Source organism: Acomys russatus, chromosome 19 (genome assembly GCF_903995435.1).
Source record: "Acomys russatus chromosome 19, mAcoRus1.1, whole genome shotgun sequence".
Lineage (NCBI taxonomy): Eukaryota > Metazoa > Chordata > Mammalia > Rodentia > Muridae > Acomys > Acomys russatus.
In genome coordinates this window covers 9879466-9893809 of record NC_067155.1, presented here as the reverse complement: position 1 = coordinate 9893809, position 14344 = coordinate 9879466, and the positions used below count along the sequence as shown (strand labels likewise).

Genomic DNA, 14344 nt, shown 5'->3' with positions numbered 1-14344 from the left:
AGGCCATCTGACCAAAGGGCTGTGATCATATTAAGGACACCGGAGTTCATGTCGGAGGCAGTTTCTTTTTTCCACTCCCCATGAGAACATGCAGAATGATTTGACCCTTGGCTATGTCTGCAAATGGTGTCTTAGTTCTCTGCTTTCCATGTCCTTGCTTGGTGTATACTTTCTGCAAGCTCCCCTCGTGCCAGATATGCTGGGCTAGATGAGCCCCTTGTGGAGTTCCTGACCCTTCCTTTTACTTGCATGCCCACCTCTTCCATGCAACTCTCTTCACCCATTCACCCAGTGTCTTCCTATCAGTCCAAGTATCTGTGTTGATAAAACGTCAGCATGGAGTTTCTCAGGGAACATCTAGTTGGGCTAATATCCACATATATACCTTGCATGTATACATTGGGTGTCTTTTGGGGTCTGAGATACCTTACTCAAAATTATCATTTTCGTTCCACCAATCTGCCTGAACATTTGATGATTCACTTTTTTGGATACCAGACTTGTATTCCATTGTGTAAATGCACCATATTTTCTTTATCCATTCTTACTTAACTCTCCAATGTATTCAGTACAGCAAGTGGCCATGCAGTAAGGAGGAGAATATTTTGGGTATAGGCCAAGGTTTGTTATTTATGGTCTTTTGGTAGATCTGTACAGGTGCCCCATTTACAAATGGGTTATTTGATTTGTTGGGGTGAAATTTCTCAAATAGGTATGGTATTTATCTCTTGGTTAGATTATGGTTGGTGAAAATCTTTTCTCATTCTCTAACCTGGGAAGTGTAGATTTCAGTCACACATCACAATTGCAACTTATAGTAGAAGTTACATTAGTCTGCTTGTTTTCATGTCCAGCTCATACTGCCGTCAACATTCTTCGGCTCAGGAATGTGAGAGATTTGGGATATGTGTTGCATAGAAACCAATAGCCAGAATTTTCACACAGTATCATAATATTTGGGAGCTTAATGATACATCTGACCTGTTTTGATTTCTGCTTTCCCTTTTCTCTCCAGATATGGTTCAAGAATAAGCGAGCTAGGCAGAATCGAAAGAAACTTCAGAAACTACCTGGGAATCCTGATGGGAAGCGAGACCGAGTTTCCTGCAACAGACCTACCCATCCCGCTACTGTACCCCTTGGGAAGCAAGGCCAAGTTTCCTGTGACATATCTGCCAGCCCCAAAAGCACTGGGATTCCTCTAGCCTCGGTCTGTGAAGATTCTTTGTCCCAGAATCAGTCTATTTCCACCAATTCTCTTCCACTCAGCACATCTAGTATGTCCTTAGATTCAGAGTCCATTTCTTCCTTGGGAGAGAGACCATCATTTGTCAGCTCTCCTCCTCCATTCCATCCCAGTATGTTCCCAGACCCAGATTCCATCTTCACCCCTGATGAGAACAATAAGAGTCTTGTATGTGAACCCCTGATGTTCGCACAGGCTGGGCAGTCCATACGAACAGGAGACAGAATCCCAGATCTATCAGCAGCATGTCCATCCTCTGAACACCCATCTACAGCCCAAAATCCAGCCTCAGTCCAAACTTCATATTTCTGCACAGCTTCATCAGCATTTTCCTCAACAGAAACAAGTGCAGCTGGAAACCCAACAAAGACTCCATCAGTCAACACAACTAAACCCACAAAACTTCTTCAAGATGACACTTTCATCAAAGACCAGCAATTCCTTAAAAAGTTCAGTGATTTGGAGGCTGCTGAAGTTGCACTGTCACCGCCTGACTACATGGATTCCTTTTCACTCTTGGATTTCTTTTAAGAATCTTGATCTAGTGTGTCCTGTAACTATTGATTATGGCTAACAGTGTGCTAGGGAACACTAAGTCAAAGCCTTCCATGTCCCTCCCTCTCAACTGTGAATCTGCAATCATCGATAGTAGACCAATTGTAGCCTTCCTCCTAATTTTCATTCACTGGGAGCCTAGATCATGGGAATGCACATAGTTTCCTTGGGAAGGTACACCAGGAACATGTCAAAAAGCCACAGAAGCATCACTGACACAGGGAAGTCCCTCAGAGGGACTATATTTACCCATAAACATGTTGTAGGCAGAGAAAACCTGTTGATGATGTTTTTATCAGTTGTTTTTATCTCCGTACTCTGGGAATCCTTTCCAAAGAATGAAGACTCCATGACATCTGCTCCTTGGATTCGGCCTGAATCACTCCCGTATCCACAAGATGTCCATCTTGTCTTAGGTTTTGTTTTTAGATGACTGCTTAAAATACACTGTTGCCCTGGAGCTCATGTTGGATTTGGCAATAGCCATGGCCATTTAACTATCCCTTGCCTTTGCCTGCGAAGATTCTGAGTATCTAGGGAGAACTCCATACCAATATTCAGCTCCAGCCTGAAAGGTTCCTCCCTTGGAGATGAAGATTTGGAGGGAGCCAGACTTAATGCACAAAAAAAGATGCTGGATGGCAAGGCACAGTTGTAGCTTTCTTCCTTCGTCAAGCCACACCTCTTGAAGCAAAGACTTAAACAGCAGTAGCTGAGACATATAGGGTCCTCAAAGCAAAGATCCATTTGCTGACGTACTCCACCTGAGTGTCCTTCAAGGCTTGGTTACTATTATAGACCTAAAAACACATCTTCGTCAAAATTGTCCCCACACTCTCTTCCTTAAGAACCCAAGTTCCTGTCCAAGAAATCAGTGTAAAAAGGAAGGTGTGGCACATCAGACAAAAAGAGGACATTTCTGAAGATGCAGGCTTGGGGAAAATGGATGGTTTTGTTTCTTACCCATATGTTGATTTGTACAGCTCAGAAAATCTCGCAAACTGAAGAATTTGTTCACTTGCCAAATTAATTGCATCCCGCCTGAGGTTTTATTTCATCTTTTATGTGGTATGCCATGCTGATCTCCCTAGTACCCATCCCCTTTTCTTTCAGGGTATATGGGTTACAGGAACATGTTACCACTGTGCTCAGATATGTTTGCTTTTTTGACACTGCATATACCTCTGTGTTCCCATGGCTATCCTTGAAATTTCTGTGAGCTGTTTGCTTTTATCCCCTGATTGCTGGAATTCCAGGGGGTAATTGATAATTTGGACAGCAATTAGAAATTTCACATGGAGCTTTCTTTTTCCAATCAAATTGGGTAAAATTTTGAGATATATGAAATAATTATGTAAATATATTCTTACAACGTAGATAGTGTTTCCATTAGTAGACCAAGGTGGCCCTCAGGTTCCAGGGACAGTCATCCTTCATTCCTGAGTACTGATTCCAGATGTATACCAAATGCCTGTGTTTTTATGAACTTCTATTTATACCTAATATGTCATTTATCTCTTTTTTTAATAAATTGTTTTTAAGTAAAATTTATGGTTGTCTTCTCTCCATTTTCCATTACAAAACACAAATGCTTCATAAATGCTAGATCTCACTAAGATGGGAAAATAATGTAGTCATATGGGAAAGAAATGGAGGAAGAGGACAGGTGTGTGTGAGTGGGTGAGGAACAGAAAGTATTGATCATGCCGATGATTGGAGGGAGAAATGAAATCAACATGTGGGGGTATCATTTAGAAGAGGTATAATACTAGAACAACAGAAATGCCCAGGGTCAATGATGATGACTCAGGCTAAGACTCCTAGCAGTAGAGGATACGGGTGCTGAAACAGCTACCACCTGTAACAAAGCAAGACATGCATTGGAGGGATGGGGAGACCAACCCACCCACAAAACCATTGATCTACAATTTGTACTGCCTGCCATTAGGATGTACAGGTATAAACATGGAGCAGAGATTAAGGAAAGCCGCCAACCAATGAATGGCCCAACTTTGCCCTCATGCCATGAGACTTAGCTCACACCTCACACTCTTAATGATATTCTGCTATACGTGGAGATATGAGAGCACCAGAACTGTCTTCTGAGATGCTTCACCCAGGTGCTTACAGAAAGAGATGCACAGATACACACCCAGACATTAGTTTACACAGAAATCTTATGGCACAGAGAGAAGGGTTGAAGGAGCCAGAGATGTCAAGACGACATAGGATCAACTCACCTGGGTCCACAGAGACTCAAGTTCCACTCAAAGAGCATGCTTGTGATTCTACTATGCCCTCTGGAAATAGATAAGGGAAGTGCATACTGGTCTTTACATGAAAAACCTTAAGTACAAGAGCAGGGCTTGTATCTGACTGTGTTGCCTGCCTGTATATCTCTTTCTCCTAATTCAGTCACATTGTCTGTGGACAATAGGAGAAGATGTGCCTAGTCCAACTTGCAACTTGATATATCAAGGACGGTAGATATCCCATGGGAGATTTCATGTCTCAGAGCAGAATGGGACTGGGAGATGAGGGAAGGAAGAGGAGAAGGAAGGATAGTGAGAAGAGCAGGGAGAGGAACTGTGATCAATATGTAAAATACATAAACAAAATAAATAAAAAATCAAACAAACAAGCAACCAAATAAACAAAAATGTTGGGACAACATGTACTGGATGTAAACATGTTAGTTAATCCCTCGTTTGGCATCTGAAACAGGCTGCTGTGAGATCTTGCAGTGTTTGTCTGCTGAAACAAGATTTATGAAAGGACAGGAGGTGTTTGTCAGCTACAAAGGGAACTACCTCTTGCTGGGTCATGGTCTTTGCCAGCTGATAAACATCCTGACAGCATTGTGATAGAAGAATGTTGTATTGCATCTTTAATAGCTTGGGAACTGGTTGAAGAGCCATGGCAGTGTTTTATTTTCTTAACTATGGCAATACAAGGCCATGGAGAGACATTCACAGACTTTTTACTGAGATTGACTTCAGCTGTCAACTACACCCTGATGCCAGATAGGAGTTGATACAGACCTTGGCATTTGAGAATGCAAATAGTGAATGTCAGAAAGTAATTAGGCCATTAAAACAACACCAATAGATCAACTGATAAGAGACACAACTGATATTGGTTTGCAGGAGCATAATGCCAATATTGTAGGACAAGTCCTAGCTAGAAATCTCATATATCAAGAGACACAGTGCCTTACTTGGGTTGAATTTGGCCATTTGCAAAACATATTCATAAGGTTAAAAGCACCAAACCTCAAAGGAACAGGTGCATTGACTCTTGAGAAGTAGATATTCACAGAAATGTACAAGGAGATTATGACCATAATGGTAACGGTATGTCAAGATTTCCAGGGTAATGTAGCCGCAGTGTGAAGGGAAACCATTGGTTTAAGGATTGCAAATCCAAGAGAGACATAAGAAGTAATCTCTTGCCATTGGTTAATGAAATTAGGGACCTGTCAGCTCAAGGCCCTGCAGAAAACAATGGGAACCATATTTCTTTGGTCAGCCAGGAGGTAACAAGCAGGCAAGAAGATAAAAGCTAGATATTGATGATTTCATGCATGATATGGAAAGGTAGTCTGACTTTGAATCTGCCCTCAGGTAAATCTCTTCCACTATCTCCAAAGGTTGAATGTGACAAAATAATTATTAGTGTTTATGGTCCTTCATGTTCAGGGTGAGTAGGAACAATCTTGGGAGGAAGTGGAGTTACTTATCTAGCCTTTATTTGTACATCCAGGTATATGGATGGGGATTGTAAGGAAGACATTAAAATCATGGCAAATATACAAAAGGAAATGCCAATTAATGCAGAGCATAGAATTGCTCAGCTGTTACTGTTTCTTTACATCAATAGTAAAGCTGTTCAAGTAGAAAAACGAATGCATTTGGGAGTACTGTAAGATTTGTGTTCTGAAAAATAATGGTTAATGATCAGAGATCCAAATTAAGGGTGTGAAAATAGACGTATTGGTAGATAAGGGCAGATGTGAGTATATTTTCCCAAAATTTTTGGGATCCAGATAGGCAACATCAGAAGACTTATGGAAAGTTTTACATAATGATAAACTATCCCAAATAAGACAAATATAGGATGGATTAAATGTATGGGACCAGAGGGTTAAAGAGGGAAGTAGATATCCCTTGCGGCTAACATACCAAAAAAATTCATGGGCAAGGCATCTTGTACAGCAATGAGATATTCAGATTAATATTCTTCCCATTCCAAATACAGACAATGATAATATTATGGGTGAGATGACACATGCTCCTGAGGAAGGTAAAGATACATGTAATCAGGGACAATCACAATCTGTGTCCATTGTCCAAACACAGGACATCACAGATATTGAGTTTCCAAATGTATAAAAGGGGACATTGCTGACGTGCCAATAGCCTTCCCGTAAAATTGTTATTAAACAGATCTTGTGGCAAGATCAGTGGCCCATGACAAAAGAAAAATCACAGACATTGAGCAACTTGTAGAAGACCAGTTGGGACTCACTGTATCGAAGAGTCTACCAGCCCAGAAACTTCCCCTATATTCATTGTAAACAAGAAATCAGGAATGTGGAGGCTGGTAACAGATTTAAGAGCAGTGAATAGAATAATTCAACCAAAGGATCCTTTACAACCTGAAATTCCTTTGCCTTATTTTTTACCTAAATCATAGCCTATATTAATAATTGACTTAAAAATTGTGATTTCAAAATACCCTTGCATGAAGATGGGAGGAAAAGGTTTGTAGTCTCTGTGCTGACTCTGCACAATAGTGGTCTAATAAACATATAAAGCAGAAAGTAATTCCACAGGGAATATCTAAATAGTCCAACATTATGTTAATATTTTGTGCAAAAACTGTTAGAAATAATTCATAGGCAATTTCCTCAATCTGTCATTTGCCATTAAATGGATGATATTTTGTTGGCTGCTTCTGAAGCAGAGACTTTAGAGAAAATATTTAAGGAAACACGAGAGACTCTGCTGTGCTGATTGTTACCTATTGCTCTAGAAAAAGTACAAAGAGGAGATTCAGTTAGCTATTTGAGCCACAAAGTAAGTCAATGAAAAATTTGACCATAAAAGGTATATATGCATAAAGACAAGTTGTAAACTCACAACAGTGTTTCAGAAATTAATGTGAGATATTAATGGAATGAGGTCAACAAATGGATTAGCTACTTATGACTTAAGAAATTTATTTCATGCAAACCAAAACGACCCTGAGATTCCATTTTACACACATCAGAATGGCAAAGGTCAAAAATTCAAGTGACACCGCATGCTGTGGATTTGGAGAAAGAGGAAAACCATTTCATTGTTGGTGGGAATGCAAACTAGTACAGCCACTTTGGAAATCTATCTGGCGCTATCTCAGAAAACTGGGAATAAGGCTTCCTCAACACCCAGCTATTCCACTCCTTGGAATATACCCAGAAGAAGCTTCAGCACACAACAAGGACATATGCTCAAACATGTTCATTGTGGCCTTATTCCTAATAGCCAGAACATGCAAACAACCTAAGTGTCCCTCAGTAAAAGAAAGGATAAAGAAACTATGGTACATTTACATCATGGAACACTACTCAATAATAAAAACAAGAAATTCATGAAATTTGTGGACAAATGGATTCAGCTAGAAATGTTCATAATGAGTGAGTTAACCCAGAAGCAGAAAGAGACAAACGGTGTATACTCACTTCTATCTGGACACTAGCCCAAGGGACATGTCCCATGAAAGTCTTCACTTATCATGAAAGAAGGATAGAGGGGAGGAAATCCTAATGGGACTCATAGTGAGGGAAGTATGGGAGAATGGGGAAAATGGATGGATCCAGAGGGTCCTAGAAACCTACAAGAAGAACATTATGATGGACAGATATGGGCCCAGGGGCTCTGCCCAAAATATGGCACCAGCCAAGGACAATACATGCAGTAAACTTCAAACCCCAAACCAGATCTAATCAATGGACAGGACATTCTCCACAGCTGAGTGGAGAGTGGAGAGGGGGACTGACTTTCATACGAATTCAGGTGCATTGTATTTGACCACATCCCCATGATGGGGAGATTTGGTGGCCCTCAGAAGAAGGATTACAGGCTACCAAGAAGAGACTTGATACCCTATGAGCCTAGGCATGGTGAGGAGGTCCCCCCAATCACAGTCATAGGGCTGGGGAGTAGGGGGTAAGCAGGAGGGTGGGAGGGATGGGAGAATACAAGGGATGTGATAACAATTGAGATGTCCTTTGAATTAATTAATTGAAAACAATATGTAAAAAGAATTTTATTTCAAAAATCATGAGGAGATTCAGATGTAAACATTGCAATCTACTTCAGGGAAGATGGTGGGCATCAAAGAAACAAACGTGGCATATAAAGCCACTGGAAGAAAACTGTTCTTATTTCTACTTCTGATAGCAGGGTGACTTTCCAGTCTATGAAGAAGCATGACACTGGGAAATAACCTATTCAACTTTGCAGATATTCGACATACAAGTCCTTCAAAATCCCTGATTCACAGAAATGTGTGTCCGATGTCCTGTGCTGTAGGAGGAACACTGGACGCCCCATCATTACAGACTCTCCAGGTAGTCAACTGTCTCTGGTATTTCTGTACTTCTGCGTTCTGCTTGCCTTCACTTTGTACACATTAGATAATATTTCCTTCTTAAGACTCTGATGGGGTTGAAGACTCAGTACTCATAGTGTAACTATTCTTCATCTGCTGTTTCTGCAGTGCCAGTGACTCTCCTATAGAGAGCAGCTGTGCAGGCACATGGAGGAGCGGAAGGAGGCATGCTCCTGTCATGTCATCAGCATGATACCACGCCTGCATCGCTGTACTTCTGAGGAAGCAGTAGACTGACCCCTCTGATAGTGAATTAATGAGTCACTCTGTTGTATTGGTAAGACATTTGGCCTTCAAATTATGAGGAGTGGGCAGTGGGTTTCTGGCTCATATTTCTAGCATTTCTAGGTAATAACAATTCTTAGGAGTCTCACTCCTAAGAGGGTTCCGTTTGGTCTGAGATTCTGATCCGTTGCAAATTAGTGCTAGAAATATCTTCCTCTTGACTTGCACCAGGGTGCTGGAGAGGGTCATTGACTTCAGATGAGGGTATCCTTGCTGTGCTGCTGGGAGCTGGGCCTGTGTTTACTGGACATCCAGCCTCCAGTGTCTCTTCATTTCCTTCTGGAAGGGAGATGTGCAGGTCCTGGGGTTTCTGAGGCTGCTTTACAAGAGTTGATGTCTACAGAGGAACACTCAGTAACTGATGACAAAATATGAAGCATCAGGTCAAATTCTGGCCCTTGCCTGTGTCAGCATCAATGTCTGTGGCTGCTCTTTGCCTTAGATTACAGTCTACACAACAGGGTCAAACAGTTTCCTTCACAGTCCATCTTCTTCCCTTTCTGCAGTAGCACCTTTCAGTTAGGAAATGGTCTCTGCCATCACGTGGCAGTAGAATGGGACAAACTTTGGGTGGAAGGAATAACCCAGAAGGTTCATGTTACATTTTCACTGGCTAACTGTTGTTTGAAAGTGATGTGTTTCTTCATGCACAGATGAAAATTCTAGGCTAAGGCTGTGCTGGCCTCTGAGTGGGAAGATTTGGAGTTCAGTGTCATTTGTGGCAGTTCCTCAGGTGCCGGTTGTATGTGGACGACTGGCGGAAGCTACGGTTACACAGGGAGCAGGTGTAGGGCTTCTCTCCTGTGTGAATCCTCTCATGAGCATGCAGGGTTGTCTTGTGGCTGAAGGACCTTTTGCATGTGCTGCATGTGAAAGGCTTCTCTTGCTTGTGGATGACCTGATGAACTCCAAGGTCTGAGTGGTTATAAAAGCCTTTATGGCACAAGGGACAGGAAAATGTCCTCTCGTTCCTATGTTTTCTCTGGTGGGCTAAAAGTCTAGACCGATACTTGAAGGTTTGAGAACATTCATCGCAATTGTGTGTTTTCAGGTCTCTGTGGAGTCTCTCCTGCTGACCTGTACCTGTGGAGTTGGCCTCAAGATTCTGGCACAGAGAGACAGACTGAGAGGGAGGCCACTGTGGCTTAGAGAGGAGCATTGATACCTTCACTGTGACATCTTCAGGAGAAGGTGCACTTTGTGACTCTCCTGGGGACCTGAAGGGGCCCTGACTCCCTCTTGTAGCTTTGTCAAGGTCTCCATGAGAACAGCATCTCTCCTCGGGCTCAGGATCTTCTCTCTGAATAGTGAGAAGGGGGTCTATCTCATTTCCAGTATTGGTAGCACCAGCATATACTTCAGTGGCATTCCAGAAAGCATTGCTGCCATCTTCATTGTCTTCAGTGTGGTCTAGCCTGGAGGACAATCCTGCTTGTAACTCCATAGGTACAGCTTCAGGAAATCTTTCCCAGAGGAACTGATCCTGGTACCTGGAGGAGCCTTGCTTTGTCCCTTTGGCAGCATGGGGGATTCCACAAAAAATATCACCCACTTCAGGCTCAGGATTTTTATATCCTTGGATAGTAGGAAGGGGATCCTTCTCATTTTCCAGACTATAAACACCACTATTTACTTCACTGGTTTGCTGGGGGTTCTTGTAGCCATCTTGAGTGTCTTCATAGCCTGTGGAATTAAAACAGTCTATGAAACTGTACCCCAGAAGTGATCGCACACGATATCCCTATCTATCAAGTACCCACACTCACCTGTTGCGAAGATCATGCCATGTGAGGTCTGAAGAGGTGTCATTGCATCCTCTTCTGTTGCAGATGTTGCTGATTGCCGCTGTTTTAATTGACTGATGACTTGTTTTAAGGAAATATGATCAGAAAAGAGGGCTTCCTGCCCCTGCATGGAGACATGGACCTGTAATCAAACACCAAGTGACCATTGTCAAAGAACCAGTGGATGATGTAATACCTGCCCTTAACCTGTTTGTGCAGAATCACTAGCCTGTGGGTTAGCTCATCTCTCTTAACCCTCTCTCTAAGGAAATTATCCTGGCACTCACAAGTTCTGTACTCTAAAGTCACTATTGACACTGTGTTTGCTCATGTTGTTGAGTCAGTCTCCAGAGAGAAACACAATGTGAGAAGCCCATGGAGCTTTGTAAAAAACATTTTCTTCAACTGCTCAGTACATTGAAGGGGGACCATAAGGAGCTTTGCCAATCTTGAAAATAGGAAGGCTGCCCCTTGTTCCAGGCATTGTGTCCCATCCACCAAACATTCTGGAAAGATTGCAACATGGCCAGCAGCGGGGGAAGAGAACAAGGCTGGGTTGGAACATGCATAACTAGTGGAATTCTGAAGAGCTAGATTGCATAGAGCACCCTATAGCATTTCAGACACAGAATCCCCTTTGGTCACCTTCTCTGGATGAGCCTCCCTAATCCATTCAAGGGAGCTGTGTGTCTGTTCTAATAAAGTTTATCCTTTCAACGACAGAAAGGTGTCTCTACAGATGACATTTTTCTTTTTGTTGATTTACCAGTCCTTGTTTTCATTTCTCAGCTGACTCTAGGATTGATATCTGTTATTTTGTGCCCAGAACCTTTGAACTCCCTCCATTGTTTCTCTGTGATTGTTGCTATTCTAGAGGAAGCTCTTCCTTTGGCTTCAGCCTGTGATCTATAATTGCTATTTTCTATCAGGAATCTTTAAGGTGTCTAGTCGTGTTCTCTACTAGCTGAATCTTGGGATTCCAGCCTCCCTGTTGTCTGTTATTCATACTCAGAGATAGCTGAGGTTTTTCAACACCCCCTAGTCATTAGTCATCAGTGGCTTCTCTTTGCATCACTTTGTCTCTTTGTCTCTCTCTCTCTGTTTCTTTCTTTCTTCCTGTCAATGTCCCTCATCCATTTGGGTCAGTGGGTTTTATTTCTAGTCCATATAATTCTTTGTCCTCGCTGCTGAATACTAGTCTACACAACCTCCGTAGACCATAAATAACTTTATCATCAAAACTTCAATTTAGTGGGTTGTGTGTTTATTATTGTGTAATTAACAGAATTCACTTCTGACTGAAATAAGTCCAACATTTACATTGGTCTCCTCAAGAGAACTTTGCCTCTGCTCTGTGGAACGTGAATGAACACTGTGGTAGAAGATTACTGGGAATTCAGTTTCACACATGAAATTCTAAACTTAAAGCACAAAGACTTGAAAATGTGGAATAAAACAAATTATAAAATGATAACATTTTTATACATTAAAAAATTCAAATAAGCAGCAGATTGTTGTAGACCACACTTTTATCTTTTTAATTTTTTTCACATATATGTTTATGTTCTTATACATGTATACAATAAGCTACCTACAGCAAGAAGCACTACGAAGCACTACGAAACAATCAGGAATTATGTAAATGTTACATTCAGAGTTTAGGCTTTTTGTATTTGGCATCTTTGAAATAAATCACAATTCTGAATGTAAATCAAAATCTATCAGAGCTCATCATTGTCAACTTGAAACACCTATATAGAACAAAAAATATCTTCACGCCTAAGCTCACTTGGAAAACTATACTATCTCTTCTTAACCACATCAGAGACTTGAGAAGGAATAAAAAATTAATTTCATGGTTATTCAAGGCCTGCACATTGATAGCTTCCCAAATGAGAAAATGACAGAGACAGTTGGCTGCCTCAACAGTCACTCAAAACTCTTGGCTAAGTCATTAAAGTCTATGCTCACAATCCAAAAGATAAGGTATCCTAAATTTTCAATCTAGCACCTGGGAAGTAAAAGGCCTACAATTTCTCTGAACTGGGATGAGGATGATTTCACTAATAACACAAACAGCCTAGCATTCCTTGTTTTTCCCTAATCCCAAAGACTGTCTTTCCTCCCAATTTAGTCATCCCTCACCCCAGGTACTCACCATGACAGGGGGTTTTAAGCACTCATCAGTCAGACCCTCCATGAATCTCTCCATGTTTTTGCCACTTGATTCCCATTTCTCTTTTAAGGCATCCTTGTCCTTGTAGTGCCCACTGTTGAGAAACTGCTCCAAGACCAGTTGAGAAATCATCTGCTCCTTGCTCCGTTTTTCTGGCTGCAACCATGAGGTAAACATATCCCAGAGTCTTCGCAGCTCCTGCTTTGCCAAAGAGCCATTGTCATTTGGGGGAAAGTTCAGCTGAGGACTTGGCGAGTTAGAGTTGTCTTCTCCAGACTCCACAACAGAACCCCAGCTTGGAATGGACTCTAGATTGTCTGTTTCAAGGTCATTTGGTGGTGACTCAGGCTTAAGGGTTTCTCTGAGTTGTGAAGCCATTTTGGTTAAGTTCATCAGGAAGGTTCAGCTCTGCCAATTTAGTATCTGTCTTGTGACTTCTGAATCCGTTTCAATAGTTGGTGATGTGCAAAAGCTATGAAGTAGAAAGAGAAAAGATTCATAATAAAAGGCAAAAATCTACTCAGATTTATGTTACAGGTGGTTTCGTGGTTAAATGACAGTAATGTTATAAAAAATATATTTCAAAAGAAAAAACCAAGAAACTATGGAAAGCACAACCATACTTGACTCAATAGGAAGAAAAATGCTCTGTCAAGGATAGGAATGTCTGCCATGAGAACATAGCAAATTATGCAATAGCTCAGGGCTCTCTCTTCCCCTATAGGAAAAGCAGATGTTATTGTTGCTGTTCCTCAAGAACTGTATTCCTTCCATTCTAAAGCGACACAAAACTATGCATCCTTAAGAAAAATATTAAAAGCGAAAGAACACAAAGAAGTCAAGAACAGCTACATAGAGAAGACCTGTCGTGAATAACCAAAAATAAAGGTGAAAGAACACAAATATTAAATTACAGAGCAGTACAGACATATCCTTAAGAAAACATATTTATTATTTCTATATTTGAGTAGCCTTTGCTGTTTAAAATATCAAGCATTTGATCAGAAAGTTTGTCCAAAGCAACCTGCTCTGTAACAGCATTCTACTTTTTTGAACCTCTGACTTCAGCAATCTGTGTCCATGATGGAAGTGCCAATCCCACTGTAAAATACAAGCTGTATCCAGTACCCCCTTTCTAACATAGAACAAAGACCTGATCCATTGAAGTCCATAGTCTACCAATAGGGCAAGTCTACAACTATAACCTTGTATTTTGGGGCCTGTAATTCTCCTTCTGGGTAACTGTTATTCTTACCTGATATAGGTAATCCCAAAGCAAGGATTTTCATCTAAGATCTCATACTGAAAAGTCTTAATCTACACTGGGAATCCTGAAAATCCAATGTAGTATCAGGATACTAGAGCAAAGAGTGTTTAAGAACAGATAACTAAATGGGGAAAAGTCTTTTGCATAAAATAAAATACCTTGTCACAAAAGAATTATGGAATGCAATTAGACTTACATATTCCCAGAAAAATTCTGATATTTTACCAGCTGTCAAAACACACACACAAAAGAAAACCACATACACACAAACTACTATGACAAAAAAAACCAGGTATATAAAAGTTCTGCTACAAAAATATATATAGATTTAATATCTCTCAGAATTACATCAAATATTCAAGAGAGGTATGGGCAAA

General features: G+C 41.0%; 1 protein-coding gene and 1 pseudogene across 1 annotated transcript; both read right to left on the bottom strand.

Moving 5' to 3' along the window:
• Window positions 1-8494: 8494 nt before the first annotated feature.
• LOC127203082 (DNA-directed RNA polymerase II subunit GRINL1A-like) lies at window positions 8495-9337 on the bottom strand (annotated as a pseudogene).
• Window positions 9338-9408: 71 nt separating this feature from the next.
• Window positions 9409-13078, bottom strand: LOC127203081 (zinc finger and SCAN domain containing protein 4C-like). The gene is made up of 3 exons (XM_051161888.1): window positions 12683-13078; window positions 10507-10666; window positions 9409-10423 (listed from the first exon to the last, which is right to left on the bottom strand). The coding sequence occupies exons 1-3, from the start codon at window positions 13076-13078 to the stop codon at window positions 9453-9455; spliced, it is 1527 nt and encodes a 508-aa protein (XP_051017845.1). The 3' UTR covers window positions 9409-9452.
• Between the last annotated feature and the right edge of the window lie 1266 nt (window positions 13079-14344).